The sequence below is a fragment of the Thalassophryne amazonica genome, chromosome 2, assembly GCF_902500255.1.
Source record: "Thalassophryne amazonica chromosome 2, fThaAma1.1, whole genome shotgun sequence".
Taxonomy (NCBI): domain Eukaryota; kingdom Metazoa; phylum Chordata; class Actinopteri; order Batrachoidiformes; family Batrachoididae; genus Thalassophryne; species Thalassophryne amazonica.
Window position 1 is genome coordinate 96445435 of NC_047104.1, and position 17610 is coordinate 96463044.

The 17610-nt window shown below is 39.5% G+C and overlaps 1 protein-coding gene across 2 annotated transcripts in view; it reads right to left on the bottom strand.

Moving 5' to 3' along the window:
* Positions 1-17610, bottom strand: part of sltm (SAFB-like, transcription modulator) — a 68099-nt gene extending 50489 nt beyond the window's left edge. For both annotated transcript variants that reach the window (XM_034190131.1, XM_034190121.1), the window contains exons 1-2: positions 17448-17610; positions 2753-2840 (exon numbers count right to left, since the gene is read on the bottom strand). In XM_034190131.1, the coding sequence (XP_034046022.1) occupies positions 2753-2840; positions 17448-17582 (223 nt within the window). In that variant the 5' untranslated portion in view covers positions 17583-17610. The remainder of the gene's footprint in view (positions 1-2752; positions 2841-17447) is intronic.

The following is a 17610-nucleotide window of genomic DNA, read 5'->3' on the forward strand; positions in this document are numbered from 1 at the left end:
CCGACACATAACAGGCAGTCCTCAAAAAAAGCTCAGCAGCGGCTTCACTCCCTCTGCAAACTCAGGAAACCAGGCCTTCCCACCACACACCTCACCACTTTCTACAGGGGCACCTTTGAAATCATCCAGACCTATGGCTTCACCACATGGTTCGGGTGCTGCAGCATCAAGGTCAGAAAGCAGCTAAACAGACTGGTCACAAAATCATTGGTGTCCCACTCCCCTGCCTGATGGAGCTCTACCAGCAGCACTGCATCAGCAGAGCCACCTCCATCAAGGACCTGATTCACCCCTCCCACCACATCTTCTCCCTTCTGCCATCAGGGAGGAGATATAGCAACATCAGCTGCAAAATTAGCAGGAAGCTGAAAAGCTTCTTTCTCCAGGCTGCCACACTCACCCCTGACAGCTAGTCACCTGGCTTAGTACCTTGAGAGATTAGACTGTATTTTATGTTTTTATGACTATATTAGTTTAGTTCATTATGATTTTTTTTTTTTTTTAATGAAGTAAACTATTTTACTGAGGTTTCTACTGCACTGCAGTCACTGATTGAGAAACAAAATTTTGTTGTCTTGTGTATATAAACGCAGAGTGAAAATGACAATAAAATCTCTGAACCTTCTGAAATGCTTCCTGGCCGCCCAGCAACACGGCATGACCGCGGCAGCACTCGCCACTTCACATGCAGCAGCAGAAGCCCTACACTGCACAGACCAGCTCCGCCGCAGAGACAAAAGCACTCACAAACCGGCTTCTGCACTGTGTGAAAACATTCAGCTGGTGGACCGAAGTCAAACTAAACGCTAATGTTACAAAAAGATTAAAACAACGTCAAGAACTACAGCAAAACAAAATGCGGACAAATTGATGTTTTCAGCGGCATTCGTTCAAATATTTAGACAGTTTATGCGCAAAGGTTAAACGATGCCAACAAAAGTCCAGATTTCTTGTTTCGTTTGGGCTTCATTGCCCTTCGTTAAGTGCCGCGTGACTGGGCCATCAGTCTTTAAAAATATGATGGGTGCTCAGTATATGTTGTGACTCCAAGGCTTGCTGCCCACGGCTGATGTGTTCTGCAGACGAGAAAAATTCACACATACGCAAGAAGGTTCGCTACAACTTCCCACCAAATGACAACTCGCACGCTTCATTTGTTTCAGTGGAATAAAATAAGTTCACCTAGCTTTGAATGCACCTCGTGTGGTATAATACATCTTCTGTATCATGCCTGGGCATTTTACAGCCGTGGCTGTATTTACTGTTCTATCAAGTTAGCATTGCGGGTGACCTTCGTCCACCTCCCAAGCCGTTGTGGCTGCATGTGCGTGTCCTCTGGAGTATAGCAGAGCCTGGCATGGAACGATCAGCCCATCGCAAACACAGCCTGGCACCGGTGCCATTGCGTAATGCATGCCACACAGCTACACAGCTGTCGAGTAATTGCAGAGCCTGGCACGGAGCGATCACCCCACGCCACACAGCCTGGCATGGAGACATTGTGTAATAGACGCCACACAGCCTGGCTGGATCCAGCGCCGGAGACAGTTTGGTTTTATACCCACTTTCGGTCCAGTCATCATGAATGTTTCATTTTCACACTCATGCGCTCTTGGTCTGCAGGCTTTTTGATGGGAGAGGTGCAGATCTTTCATCCACCTTTTCCCAATGATTTGTGGCTTTTTGACTTTCAGTGACAATGATATTGTGACTAGGCCTGCGTAGTTTAGGCAGTTTATCCGGTACACCAGGGGTGCCCAAGTTTGGTCCTCAAGCTCTACCTTCCTGACACTCTTAGTTGTCTCCCTGCTCCAACACACCTGAATCCAATGAAAGGCTCATTAAAAACCTGCTAACAAGTCTTTCATTGGATTCAGGTGTGTTGGAGCAGGGAGACCACTAAGACTGTAATGAAGGTAGATTTCAAGGCCCCTTGGGCACCCCTGCGGTACATGGTATAATTTTGGCTACCGGTAGAGATTTGAACTCTATGAAAGAAACAAGAGGAAGAGAGGTTTTGTCCCGAACTGGCCACAGAAATGGCCGTGGCTAGGTCATGACCAAGAGAAGAATGAGGTTTTTTGCCAAATCTGCAGGGCCTATCCATCATATTCTGACAAGTAAGTAAAGTATATGCTTGGTCCTGGTAGACCCTGGCTGTTTTGAAGCTAGTTTAAAAGGCTAACCAGCTTGCCTTTGTGGAAACCCCACAGTGACAACATTAGCAAAGGAGCCAGGCATAATTTTTTTCATTTTTTATATCTATAACTCCAATCCAGACAAGGCATACTTTTTAGTTTTGATATGGACCTACATCTGTATTTTACATTTCTGACTGAGTTAGCCAACTCTGAGGGCTGCTAAAAAATGCCCTCTAAATTTTATGGGAGTCACTTTATTTTTTTTACAGTGGAGAATGCCCTCTGATAAATTCCATGTTTTTTTTAAACTTCATTGTCCATAAACTATTTTATGTTTTTTTCTGGATTAGTTTATATTATATAGGCAGTTTTATTTGCAGGATTTCAGGGTGGAATATCATGAACTCTTGTGCGCAAAACCATGGGCCAGTGCTCCTACACTGTGGGCCACTAACTTCTAAATTCTACTGGCCCTGTGGGCCAGTGGGGCAAATTGGTTTATGTCAAGCCCTGCTATATCCCCCGTATTTCATACCGGCGGGATAAAAAGAAGGAACATGCCACCTTTCTCGTCTCAAATGTCCCAAGCGGATCAATAAAGAAAGAGTTACCTTTAGATTTTCCTCCTTCCCGGGTGGATGTATCAGATGAAAGTTGAGTTTGAGTGGAGTCTGCATCAGCCTGTTCATTTTCAACAGCCTTAAAAAGAAAAAAAAAAAAAAAAAGGCATAACAGCTAATTAAAACGATTCTCCATAACTGTCACCTTCAATGCCAGTTTACATTTCATAGTTTATTTTTTTGACAGACAACAAGCTCATGGTATTACAGAATACATAGAAACTGACCTTTTACATGAACTGCCCTTGACAGAACAAACTTCGATATAATAATAGCCAAGTGGCCTCTGTGTGCGTATGCGCCTGTGTGTGGGTGTGTATGGCTTTGATCACACAAAAACCGGGGAGAGCTCACTAGGGTGAATCGATTAGTCAAGTAACTTGAATAATTCGATTACAAAAAATGTTTGAGGCAAATTCTGTGCCTCAAAGCTCCGTTTAACATTGAAGTACATATGTCAGGCCTGTGTGTGGCGCTGTAACGCCCCCCCCCCAAAAAAACAGAAGACTATAAGCCGTGTAAGAGCTAATCAACGTAGCACCAAAAGCTACAGCTTTCCAACAGGACACACAGAGTAAAATAAAGCTTTTTAAGAGAAAGACGGTCCACGCTGATCTGAAATAGTTTACTGCGCATTTAAAGCGAAGCAGTGCGTTTGTTTTCAAAAAACACACTGTTTGGTCCGCTGATTGCTCTACGTGGGGAGTGACTATTTGCCCGACGGCCGGCTGCTGTCTCTCTCTGCCCGGTGTGAGGGGCTCAGCAGCACTCCCCTCACACCAGGTGAGTCACAGCTCCATCCCCGGCCACACTGACAGTCACTGAAAGAAGAACCTCACAGTAGAAGGCCACTCTTTCATCTGTGTTTTGCTCAGACTCACAGAGTGTTTCACTTTTTAATTTTTGCTTTTTTGAGCAACACACAATGCTTCACAAAAATGGTAGCTTAAATAAAATAAATTAAAATAAAAAACAGTGACTGTGAGGCTTGCATGTTCAACCTCTAGCTGAAATTGATCTGCTGAATCGCAGAGAAAGAGGGATTTAAAGAAAAAAAAACAAACAAACAGAAACCCACATCCCATCACCATTTTAGACCATGGTCAGGCGAATAGACTGTGACTTATTCAGCCAACGATCGGGCAAACAGACATTTTGACACGGCTTTGCGTCCTCAACTGCCGGGCAAATAGACTCGGCCCTCTATATGCACTTTAAGTCAAGTTTTCACTGACAGGGTTCAGAGCGGACTTATCAGTGTGGCTTTTGTGGAAAAGCTGCACTCCGGAGCCCAGTTTTTCACAGGCTGTGTTCACGTTCACATGCAGCATGACTGACTGATGGGCCTTTCACACTGGAAGCGTCAGCCCAATGCCTCAAAGCTTCCCAACGCGTTGTGACGTCAGATGCTTCACTTCGGAAGCGGCAAGGGGTGAAGATTGCGGCTACGTCACACTCTGGCTGTTTTCACAACCCGAAAAAAGTCGAAGCAATCGCCATCTTGCATTTGCATATGTAGAAAAAAACAAAACAGCTTTAACAGTAGAACAATTCTCCCATCACCCTGCTGGGAGAAGCTTTTTTTCAGTTACTTTTCGGACTGACGACTTGGTGGGATATCAATCGAATTGTGATAGCAGGACGACCCGGATGGAGAAGCCGGGGTTCGGGCATCACCCCTGGGCAGAGCGAGGCAGGCAACCTGGGTGATGGAGCAGACCCACTCAGTCCGAAATCTCCCACTTTTTGAATATATGCGAAGTCCCAGTTTGACCAAGGGAGTTTAGTTCTGCAGCTTTATTGAGGTGAGAACAATATAAAAATAAAACGTGTTACGTGACGTTTACTGCACAGCTGTGAAGGTTTAATGATCGGCTAACGTTAGCTTAGCCTATTAGCACAGTTGATCTGGGTGAACACTTCAATTTGTAAATGGTTCAGTTTTTTTTTATTTTTACGAAATAAAGCTACAGCTTTTTTCGGAGACCATAAAAGCTCAACTTTAAATAACTTCATTTTTTACAGCCGTTTTTTCCGTAGTTATACATATATATATATATATATATATATATATATATATATACATATATATATATATATATATATATATATACACACACACACACACACACACACACTGTAATGTTTCTTTATATTTTAATAAATATTTTTTATTTGTCTCAATCAGGAACATTTGCTGTGCAGACAACCTAAATACAGATGTGCTTCAAAAACTTCCATTCATGAGCTGAACACCATGAAGTCCAGTTGGAAGAAAACATCTCTGCTCTTCAAAATAAGAGAAAAGTGTCTTCAACAACACCAGAGATCAAAGCTGCAGAAGAGACCTTCATCTGGTCCAGAGAATCCAGCATAACATCACCTGCTTCTAAATAAAAGGCTTTTTAAACAGCAACTATTTTATTATTTTTTAAAAAGCTGTTTCATTTTATATTTTAACAATAAATGAATGTATCATTAAAAATGTCCATGAAATCAAGGTCAAAAGACATTTGCACAGATGGAAAGTCTCCCCCTATTGTGTACAATTTTAAAACATTCAAACACTACTCAAATTCATATTTTAGAAATGAGTCTGTCCTGATCACATTACATCAAAATTTGTGATTACCATTAATTACAAGTTGAAATGATTCAATTGAAAAAAAATCATGAGGTTTATGTCACAGAAATCCTACTTTACAATCACACTGCAGTCATTCTTAAATTATCTCCTGTTGCATTTATAATAAACATTTGTATTTATTTACAGTGTCTGTTTTTCTGGTTGAAATGAGATACAAATAATCTACCAGACTTTAAAAAATGTACAAATTTCCATGTTATTTTATTTGTCTAAAAATAAATGTCCAAGGTTACAGGTGGTTTTAATGTACAGCTGAACAAAGGTTTCTAAAGAACCTTTTATTTATTTATTTAGCTATTTTAATTACAAGTGTTCTAATTTTGTTTTTAATCAGAAATTTTGAGGTCAAAAAAAAAAAATTTGCAAGGATTTTTCTTCAGAAACTGCTCTATAAATGAGCAGTCCTGTGACACGTTTCTGTTTTGTAGAGATCAGTGGTTTCTGCCACTGGTCTTCAGTGTTTTGGCCCGACGTGTCGTTCTTATTAATTAATCATGATGAGTGACTTAAATTTCATGTTGGAACCATGAATGAATTTTTTTGTGGTTTTAATGTCTACAGCCACTGTCTTTATCAAATTAAAACCACCTGCTTACAGCACCTGTGCGTGCATGCAACTTCGATCGGGGACAAACAAAGCACAGCTGATATTTGCTATTTGGCACGATTATGTATTTTGGGTCAACACTGATAGGACTAAGTTTTGGAGAAGATACGAATATTAGTTAACATTGATAATTACATTTTGGACTCACGCGCCTTTCCAGCAGGGGGCAGTAAATCATCTTTATATTAAAAGCGCGAGTGTAAAGCCCTGGTCCCGCCAAATAATGAACGAATGAATGAATGAATGAAAACTGTTTATTTCGAACATTTGATACAACAACAATTACAAGATAGATCAGTAAAGACAACAACAAAAAAGTTCCTACTGTGTACCCAACATGTCCGAAAAGGGGTAGGGTGAAGCATCAGCTTATTTATCCCTACCCCTTCTTCCCCACAACCAGTAATACCCTTTGCCACATATACACATAGATTCCTACACACCTAAACCGATATCAATATATATACATACACACATATATATATACATACACACATATATATATACATACACACATATATATATACATACACACATATATATATACATACACACATCAACATACATACACATATATACACATATACATATATACACATATATATACACAAACATAAATATACACCTACACATACCTACTTACATACAAAATACTATATATTTACAAGCCGAAGCAAAAAACAAAACACCCTAACCCTCATTACCCTTCCTCCTCCCTATACCCAGAAAAAAAACATATTTTGTACCGCTGTTTGAACTGGTTCATGCTTGGACATTGCTTGAGCCCCACTCCCAATCTGTTCCACATCCTCACCCCACAGACAGAAATACAGAAACCTTTTAATGTTGTTCGTGCCCACTGATGCTTTAAATTAAATTTCCCCCTCAGACTGTAATCCCCTGATCTGTTAAAAAACATATTTTTAATATTTGCTGGAAGTAAATTGGTTTATTGCTTTATACACAATTTGTACTGTTTGAAATGAACCAAGTCTGTGAATTTTAAGAATTTGGATTGTAAAAATAGTGGATTTGTATGATCTCTATAGCCAGTATTATGAATAATTCTTATAGCTCTTTTCTGCATTACTGATAGTGATTGTGTTGTACCTTTATAAGTATTACCCCATACCTCTGCACAGTACTGTAAATATGGTAAAACCAGTGAGCAGTAAAGAATGCGGAGTGAGTTGTGGTCCAGAATATGTTTCGCTTTGTTTAGAACTGAAATGCTTCTTGACAGTTTACTTTGTATATGTTTATATGAGTCTTCCAGTTTATCTTATCATCTATTATCACCCCCAGAAACTTATTTTCATGTACCCTTTCAATATCTACCCCCTCGACTTGTAACTGAACCTGTATGTCTGTATTACAATAGCCAAATAACATGTATTTTGTTTTACTTAAGTTTAATGATAATTTGTTTCTGTCAAACCATATTTTCAATTTTCCCATTTCTATACTGATCCTCCTCAGTAACTCCTGCAAATCCCCCCCTGAACAAAAAATGCTTGTGTCATCTGCAAATAATACTAATTTTAATATTTTGGAAACATTGACAATATCATTTATATAAATTAGAAACAGTTTTGGACCCAATACTGACCCCTGTGGGACGCCACAAGCATTGTCCAAGCATGATGATGTATATTCCCCCAACTTCACAAACTGTTTTCTGTTACTTAAGTAGCTTCTCACCCAGTGCAACACCAACCCCCTAATCCCATACTGTTCAAGTTTATTGATTAATATGTCATGATTAATTGTATCAAAAGCCTTTTTAAGGTCTATAAATATTCCAACTGAATGTAATTTGTGGTCTATGGCGTTTGTAATCTCCTCAACTGATTCTATTAACGCAAGTGATGTTGAACTATGTGCTCTGAATCCATATTGACTATCAGTAAGTAATTTATGTTTATTTATGAATTTGTCTAATCCATTATTGAATAACTTTTCTAATAATTTGGAAAATTGTGGAAGCAAAGAAACAGGTCTATAATTTGTGAAGTGGTGTCTATCCCCAGTCTTATACAGCGGCACAACCTTAGCTATTTTCATTTGATTGGGAAATTTACCGGTTTGAAATGATAAGTTACAGATGTATGTTAATGGTTCTACAATCCATTCAATGACCTGTTTTACCACCACCATATCAATTTCATTTAAATCGGTAGATGTTTTATATTTACAATTATTCACAATGTCTATAATTTCATTTCCATCCACTGCTGTGAGGAACATTGAACAGGGATTCTTTCTATAAGATTATTATCCCAATCCTCAGATTGGGAATCGGGAATTTTTTTCTGCCAAGCTTGGTCCAATATTTACAAAAAAATTATTAAAACCGTTGACTACCTCATCCTTATTTTCCTTCTTGACATTATTATCAATGAAATACTGAGGGTAACTCTGTTTTTTATTACCATTTTTGATAATGCTATTTAATATATCCCATATTCCTTTAATATTGTTTTTGTTATTATATAATATGTTACTATAATATTCCTTCCTACATACCCGTATAATATTAGTTAATCTATTTTTGTATTTCTTATATCTATTTTCTGCCTCTTTAGTCTTTAGTTTTATGAATTCTCTATACAGTGTATTTTTCTTATTACATGCATTTCGTAACCCTTTCGTCATCCATGGTCGAGCTTGGATTTTTTGTTTTTCTGTAGTCTTGTTTAATTGGACAATTTTTATCATATAATGATGTAAATATTTGTAAAAAAGTTTCATATGCACTATCAACATCACTTTCACTGTATACCTTTTCCCAGTTTTGCTCCTGTAAATCCTTCTTTAGTGTGTTCATGTTTTCCTCTGTCCGCACTCGCCTGTATTTTATTTTCTCCTCTGGCTGATTCCGCCGATGGTTTCTATTATAAACGATGAAAACTGGTAGATGATCACTAATGTCACTGATTAATAATCCACTCACAGTGTTATTCTCAATATCATTGCTGAATATATTATCAATTAAGGTAGCACTATGGGATGTAATTCTGCTTGGCCTGGTGATTTTTGGATATAAACTCATACTGTACATTATACTGATAAATTCATCTGTTATTTTATGCTTATTTGGATTGAGCAGATCAATATATAAGTCACCACAAATGAACACAGTTTTTTGATTAGTTTTTGAGAACATTTTTCCCATACAGTCAGTGAATGTTTCAATACAAGATCCTGGTGCTCTATATATACAGCTGACTAATACATTTTTGCTTTTTTCTTCACATATTTCAATAGTTATACATTCTAATAAGTTATCAATCACAGTTGTCATATTGTCTACTATTTTATAATCCATGTTCTTATCCACATACACAGCCACTCCTCCTCCACTCTTATTTTTTCTGTTTACACAATTAAATTCATATCCATCCAGTTCAAAATCCATTCCTTTATCTTCATTGATCCATGTTTCTGATATAGCAATTATGTTAAATATTTTTTTTAAACTGACTTAAATATTCTTTAATGTTGTTAAAGTTTGCATATAGACTTCTGCTGTTGAAATGGATTATTGATAATTTGTTATCCGTTCTAATGATCCGATTAAACTGTTCATCTGTATAATAGCAACAACTGTCATTGATATTTGAGAAGAAATTATGTCCGGGTCTATATCGTGCTCCAAGTCCAGTACATTGTGGTCTGTGTATTTAAATGTTCTCAGTTCTACTTTTCCATGATCAGCAATCCTTTGAGTTATATCCTTCTTGTCTCCAGATGTAGATGAATAGGTAGTAGATGAATAGGTTCCTCTGGTCCGTGTCATGGTGTTGTGATGTGTTTGTGTCCTCATACCTTATTGGTCATATTTGTCCAGATCCTCGCTTTAAGAAACACTATTGTTCATATTTGTCCAGCTCCTCGATGTTCCTTATTGCCATGACTTTTGCTTGTTCTGGTGATCCGTTCAGTTTGATGAATATTTTACAGTTTGAAGTCCATGTGTGCTGGATTTTTCCCTGTTTCGTCAAGAAGCGTGCTTTCCTGGCGATGTCGGCATTCCGTTTGGTGAGATGTTCATTGATGAATACGTTTGTCCTTCAGTTTTCTTCCTTGTTTTAACAGTGCTGTTTTGTGTTTTCTGTTGATGAATCTCATGATGACGGTTCGTTTATCACCGTCATTTCTCCGGGGCAGAGGGTGGCACGCTTCAATGTTATTTAAATCCATTTCTATACCTTTAGATAGGAGGAAATCAGCAACCTGTTTTTCCACAGAGCTGACCTCCTGTTCACTGGGCTCCCCTCCGCTCTCATCTGTTACCGCCCGTGCGTAGGACCGTGGTTTGATGTGAAGACCTGTGATGATGACGTCGTTAATTCTGGTGTATTGCTCCAATTCAGCCACTCTATTTTCCAGCTGCACCAGATGCCGGTCTTTCTCGGCATTCTGGAGCCGTAATGCCTTCACCTCCTCCACCAGATCCATGATTGATTTCTGTTGCTGCTTCACAACAGAAATCTCCTCTGATAGAAAGCCCAGAGATTTTTTAATATCGTCACCTTCCTCCGCTGTCAGAACCTTCTTAGGCCCCATGGTCGGCTTATGAGCAGCTTGTCGATCGCCGATGTTAACAGCCTGCGTTGTTTGTCACCGGGATGGATCTGCACTGCGCTGGTGCCGCGCAGCCTCGGTGTTTCCGCGCTGATGGATCCGCGGTGGCTGCACGAGGCCTCGGGGAAGCGGCCACTCGTGATGCGCGGCTCTAATGACGCAGCGCGCGGCCTCAGTGAATTCACCACGTTGGGCGGGCCTCGGACGTTGTTGCTGTCCAGTCGCGGGGCTAAGTTGCCGGTTGAGGTGTCCGGGTTGGCAAACACCGGCGTGGCAGATGGCAACCACAAACACCACCTCTGAAAACTCAGGTACAAACTTTTTGCAGCTCGCTCTGACGACACGCAGCTCTGACTGACTGTGACTGACGCCGTCAGTCAATGAATAACGAGCCACGTAGCATGTTTTTCTTTTGATACGAGTCCAGTTATTCAACAAACCTGGGAGAACAGTGGCTTTTACAGGCAGAATATTCGGCTAACGAGGCTAGGGCTGCAGCTATCGATTATTTTAGTAATCGAGTATTCTATCGATTAATCGAGCAATCGGATAGAAAGTACTTGTTTTTAAACAACATCAATAGTCCAGGGCTCTCCCTAAGCAACGGCACAATATCGCTGCCAAAGTGTTGACATTTTGCTGAAATGGTGATGGGATGTGGCTTTCTGTTTTGTTTTCTCTAACTTGTAACATAATAACCATTTTTAAGTTTGTTTGTTTTTTTATATAAAGCTTGGTGGACTGGGTCCCTGTGTAATTTTTTTTATCCCTCTTTCTCTGGGATTCAGCAGATGCATTTCAGCTGGAGGTTGAATATGCAAGCCTCACAGTCAGTTTTTTTTTTTATTTTATTTAAGTTACAGTGTTTGTGAAGTGTTGTGTGTTGCCCAAAAAAAGTGAAAATTAAAAAGTGAAACACAGAAGAAAGACTGGACGTCTTCCGTTTGTCAGTGTAGTCGGGGACGCCAGGTCAATAGTCACTCCCCACGTCGAGCAGGCCGTGTTTTTTAAAAATAGACAAACACACTGCTTCACTTTAAATGCACAGTAAAGCTATTTCAGATGATCAGCGTGGACCCTCTTTCTCTTAAAAGGCTTTATTTTACTCTGTGTGTCACGATGGAAAGCTGTAGCTATCGTTGCAAATTTGATAAGCTGTTATGCTCTAGTCTTCTGTTTTTTTATGGGGACGTTGCAGCGCCACACACAGGCCTGGCACATGTACTACAACGTTAAAGCTTCAAGGCACAGTATTTGCCTCGAACATTTTTTGTAATCGAATTATTCAAGTTACTCCACTATTTGTTTCAGCCCTAAACGAGGCTAATCTCTGAGCGTGGCACTAATTCATGGGTTAGAGTTCTCCTTCACAACAGATTTTCGTCATTTGGAAAATTTAACCACACATACGTGTGGTCTTTGCATAAACACGCATGACACATTGCGTCATGCGTGTTTTGGGGCCTAAATATGATACTCTCACTGTCAAAGCAACATCCCATTCTGCACTAATCAAAGTAGCAGCAACGTCAGCGTGGATGGCGCCGCACCACGGAGAAAGGGACCGTGTGAATTTTCACTCCTCTCCGCTCTGTTTACTGCTTGCCATGAGCCACGGTCCTTCTCCTCGTCTTCGTGGGAACACTGGCAGACCTTCCCCAAGTAGAGCAGGTGACTCTTTTTACTGTTTGTGTTTTGGCAATGATGAATCTGATTAAAATTAATCCACTAAGTCGGCGTGATGTCATTGTTTTATAATTGCCATGGCATGGACATTCGGAAAAGAGCCAAAAGAGCAGCAAGAGCGAGTGCAGTGGAGAGGGAGAGAGAGAGGATGTAATCAGTCATCCAGCCAGTAACAGACGGTGGCAGCAGCAGAGAATGAGTCACTTGGAAGAAAAGCGCTTAATCAGTGAAGTTCCACAAAAACACACAAGAAGGATATATATATATTTTTTTTACACGAGGGGCCATAACTTCAGCTTGTCGGTGAGCCCATGTGACACCGGTAACACTGCGCACATTTGAAGGAACGAGTCACGTCTCATAAGGGAGGACATTCTTTTTAACTTCAGATGATGAACTGGCAAAGTGGCAGATATTAATGATCAGTCCAGGTTTGAGAGTTGGCTGCCCCTCGGAAAAGCCACGTTAATGAGGAACGAAAAAAACTCTGGTGGGACACAGCGGGTGAGCCTCGTTTCTTGATCGCACCAAGAGTCCTGGTTAGCGACTTTAATCCACAAAAAGGCGAGTCACGATTAATATCTTTAAATGGCTTTGACGAAGTTTAACTTGTGGTATGCTACGTTTGTTTTACGAGTGAGAGCATTTTACCGATTAAAGCTAGAGTACCGGCAAATTTCAGTAGATAAAATATGGTCTGAAGTTTAATATATATAAAGTACATCATATTTAGAACCCATTAAAATTTTTGGGGAATTTTTAATTCGCGGGAACATACACGATTTGAGGGAAATCCATAGCGTATTTCGCCCCAGCGAATGTCAAAACCTGCAGACGAATTCAAGCCGGATGTGCGCCTGCGCTTGAGCAAATGCACTTAATAACTCAGATAAACAGATAATAACAGACTCAGAATAACCATAACCATACGCCGTCAGACACCAGTCACCAGGCAACTCACCTGTCCAAAAGCAGCGCTGCAAAATCCTCGTTAGTTCGATCGCCAATCTTCTAGCTAGCTGGTAGCAGTGAAACCCCACCACGTGACCTGTGACATCACCCCTATGGCGTCCTGGCTTTCGAATTTTTGGCACGTGCAATATTCAGAATTTGTTTTGATACGGAAGAATTTTAATCATGTTCAGACTAATATTTTGGGAATCCTTTATATTCACACTAACAAACAAAATTACTTTGGTCCCCATCAAATTCTAACAATCGTCTCAATTTCAATATGCTTCCTGGCACTCTACATTTAAATGTGAATAAGCCACTTTCGAGTTTCTCAGTGCACATGCAAAATTTGACTTGCCCTTTTAAAGAGCAGCCACAGACCCCCCAGAATCAATACTATGTTTCTACTTGACAGTCTGAAGCTTCATACCCATTAAAATTCACCAGAATATACAAAATTTCATTTGCTCTTAAAAAAAAATTCTGGGGGAGATCCCCCAGACCCCCCATAATCAATACTGTGTTTTTACTTCACAGTTTGAACGGACTTTTGTTTCAGAGGGCTTCATACCCATTAAAATTCACCAGAATATACAAAATTTGACTTGCTCTTTTAAAACATTTCTGGGGGAGATCTCCCCAGACCCCCCAGAATCAATACTGTGTTTTTAATTCACAGTTTGAAGTGACTTATTTGTTTCAGAGTGCTTCATACCCATTAAAATTCACCAGAATATACAAAATTTGACTTGCTCTTTTAAAAAAAATTCTGGGGGAGATCACCCAGACCCCCAGAATCAATACTGTTTTTATTTCAAAGTTTGAAGTGATGTTGTTTCAGAGGGCTTCATAAACATTAAAATTAACTAGAACACACTAAATTTGACTTGCTTTTTTGTAAATGTTCTGGAGGAGCACCCCCAGAGCCCCCAGAATCATGACTACACCCCCGCCCACCACCACCCTTTTACATACCTTTATGTTCAGGTTTTGCTTTCTTTTTATGCTTTTTCTCTCTCTCTCCTTTGAGGCTATTTAGAATAGATTTGTATACTGTATTTATTGAGGAAAAAAAAAAGTGTGTGCCCCCACTACGCCGCATTTTAGGGACTGCTGGCATTGATTTTTGCCAGGAAAAAATTAAAGTCAGATGAAAATTTATTGTTTTAACCCATGCACTAATTTCAAGAAGTTCAAAATTTAGCAAAAACAGTGTGGGGCAGTTTGTGTACAAGGTACTACGAAGATAAACAAGGATTTTAGAGGCATGTTAAAAGCCCATTATCCGAGCACCTGGCAGCTACAACAAGTGTTAAAGCAATTAATTTTCAACAGACTGAAATTTTTTCCTGCTAAAAATCAATGCCAGCAATTTCCTAAAATGTTTTGTCCTCAATAAATACAATGAACACATTATACAGTATACAAATGCATTCTAAATATCATCTAAAGCCAGGTTCACATGGCAGGATAATTAGGCTGATATTGGACCCGATCTTCCCCTTCCGATAATCTTAAGGACGCCCAGACAATCGTGATGACGCTAAAGATAATCTTATCAGATATTGCTGCTGTGTGTGGTGTGTTAAGAGGACTCTGATCTGCTCGGAAAGGACGTCAGGAGCACTCCGATCGCAAATCGGGGATATTCAACATGTTGATTTTTTTGGCCCGATATCGCAGTTGTGGTGTTGTGTCCTCTGACCAAAACAAGTTCACAATCTAATGAATGTGACGTTCAGCCAATCAGAAAGCGAGGTGACGGACGCAGGGAGCAGAAAATAAAATCAAAACAGCTGTTCTGACTTACCAGAATGTCCGGTGGTTGCGCTGTCTCCACTCCTTTAAAGAACGCCTTTTCTTTTTCTATTGTTTTTTCCCTCTGTTTTAAATAGTCCACAAAGTACCTCTGTTTGTTTACTCTGAAGTCACGTTTAATCTCGAGAGATTTTGCAAGATTTCCTGTCTGAACTGTAAATGTTCGTGTGTGAAATCTGTTTGTGTGTGGTGTTGTTGTTCTTACCGTGTGGCTGAACACCACACACTGTACGACCAAACCTGTTAGATCCATGATTTTTTATCTTCACGTGTGTGGTCTCTCAGGTTTTGGAAACCTAAAGATAATTTTAAAATCCTGTCATGTGAACCAGGCTTAAGGACAGAGAGAAAAAGCATAAAAAGAATGCAAAACCTAAGCATAAAGGTACATAAAAGGGTGGTGGGGGGGGCGGGGTGTAGTATTGATTTTGGGGGGTCTGGGGGATCTTCCCCAGAACATTTTAAAAGAGGCAAGTCAAATTTTGTGTATTCTGGTGAATTTTAATGGGTACGAAGCCCTCTGAAAACAAAGAAAAACGCACTTTCAAACTGTAAACAACACAGTATAATTTTTTGTAGCGGATTAATCATTTTCTGTCAGTTTGGCTGTTGAAAACACCTCTTATCACTTCCACAATCACAGAGGACTGTTTGAGCTGGAGCTTTTTTTCTCTCTCTCTCCTGCACTTCAGGAAGTGGAGAACATATTTGCAACAGTCTAAAAGGTAATAATTTTGAATGTTTACATTGTAATGGCTTGGTAAAACAGTTGCATGTTCACTCACTTCTTTTGATCAGCTGTAAAAGTATGTTTATAATAGATCTGACATCTTGTTATAATCGATCAGATGAGCTGTGCTGTGATGCGGTGTGCTGACGCAATGACTTATACGCAGTTTTTTTAGTTGTTTGCGCAATGTTCATATACGTGGCTCATTATTTGAATAATCACTGAAATTTCTGGGGAAAAAAAAAAACATACGTGGCTCATTATTTGTGGCTTTATTATTCAGTGTGACCAGGGCTTTAGACATCCCTTCTGGACAATAATCCCTCATAAAAAAATACAGTGCACATTCTGTTGAGCACTATAGTGTCACTTGTACTAAACAGAAGTGTATTTATGTTCATTTGTTCATTTTTTTTCATGGCAGTGGCCTCTGAAAATTAAAGGGCTGTTAGCCACAACCCTACTGATTTAAGTTAAATTAACAAGTTGATGAAATTGAGAAGTATTCAAAATATTAACAAAGTGAAGGTACATTTAAGTGAGATGTGAGAACTCTGTTTTATATTGTAGTCTCAAAGTTGAGATGTGCCCTGGATTTATGTTTGAAGTTATTGATGAGTGAGTTAGTTAATGAGAAATTTGAAAAATAAATACTTGTCAAGATTACCTGTGTGTTTACACGCTTTAGAATCACTTCCTTGTAAACCTGTATTTTCTTAAACATAACCATTTTAAGTAATAGCCTATATCTGTTTATCAGAGCTCTTTCAAATTTACAGAGGAATGTAGTTAATCCTGTAATTGGCATCCTTTGTTATTAAAAGCGTATCATTTTGAATCGAGAATCAATTCTGAATACAAGTGTCACCCCAAGAATTGGTGTTCTGAGTCACATCCCTAATATTTAATTATTATAGTTTCACGAACGGCTATGGAATCACTTCGAATAGAAAAGGACCCTGCAATAAGCAACAAGGCTTCACAAGCAACATGACGGGCCTGTCTGTATCTTATATAATGATTATGTGTATGGGCCAAAATGTTCTGTGTTCCTCACCTGTATCCAAAAGCTTTTGCAGTTATTAAAAGCAATGGCTATAAAATGGAGTTTGGAAGCTGCCATCTCTATATAAACACGATGCATGAACTCATACCTCATATACGCCGCAGTTCATGGTCAAAATCAGAAAATTGATTGCTTCATGAACATCCGTCGTTCATCTGACCTGGAACTTAACACTCGTCTTTTATTCACGTGTAATCTCCTGTGTACAGCTCTGGCAAAGACAGATATAACCCCTTAACGTGTCTGTACAGTGAACACGTCGTTAAATGCCAGGACGACGTTAAATCCCTTATATCAACAATATTTACAGGGGATGCGTTTGTGCTGGTGCAGCTAAGCTAGCTAACCGCCTCTGTAAACAGTCGCAGACGTGCGTTCAACAAAAACACGATGGATTAATGCAGCCAAAAATATGCATGTGACTCAGTACGTCACTCGGCTCATTACAAAGACAACCAAGTTAATATAAACAAAACACCGTTTTTCTACCTACCTTAATTTCGTTTAACACGCGTCACAAGACGATCACGCGCTAACATTAGCTACTTTCCATTGTCTCCTGCTTCTGTTCATCAACCTTTTAGTCTTTACCTGTTTCAATCGTGCAACAAGGACACTCTTCACGCCAGCAGTGTCCAAATTCCTTCGTTTGAGCTCAGATTTCAGATCAACAACTCTTAATTCTGATATTTTCTTCAAGTCCATGGAAATGGCACCCGACGCCATTTTACCTCACGGCCAGCGATACTGCTCC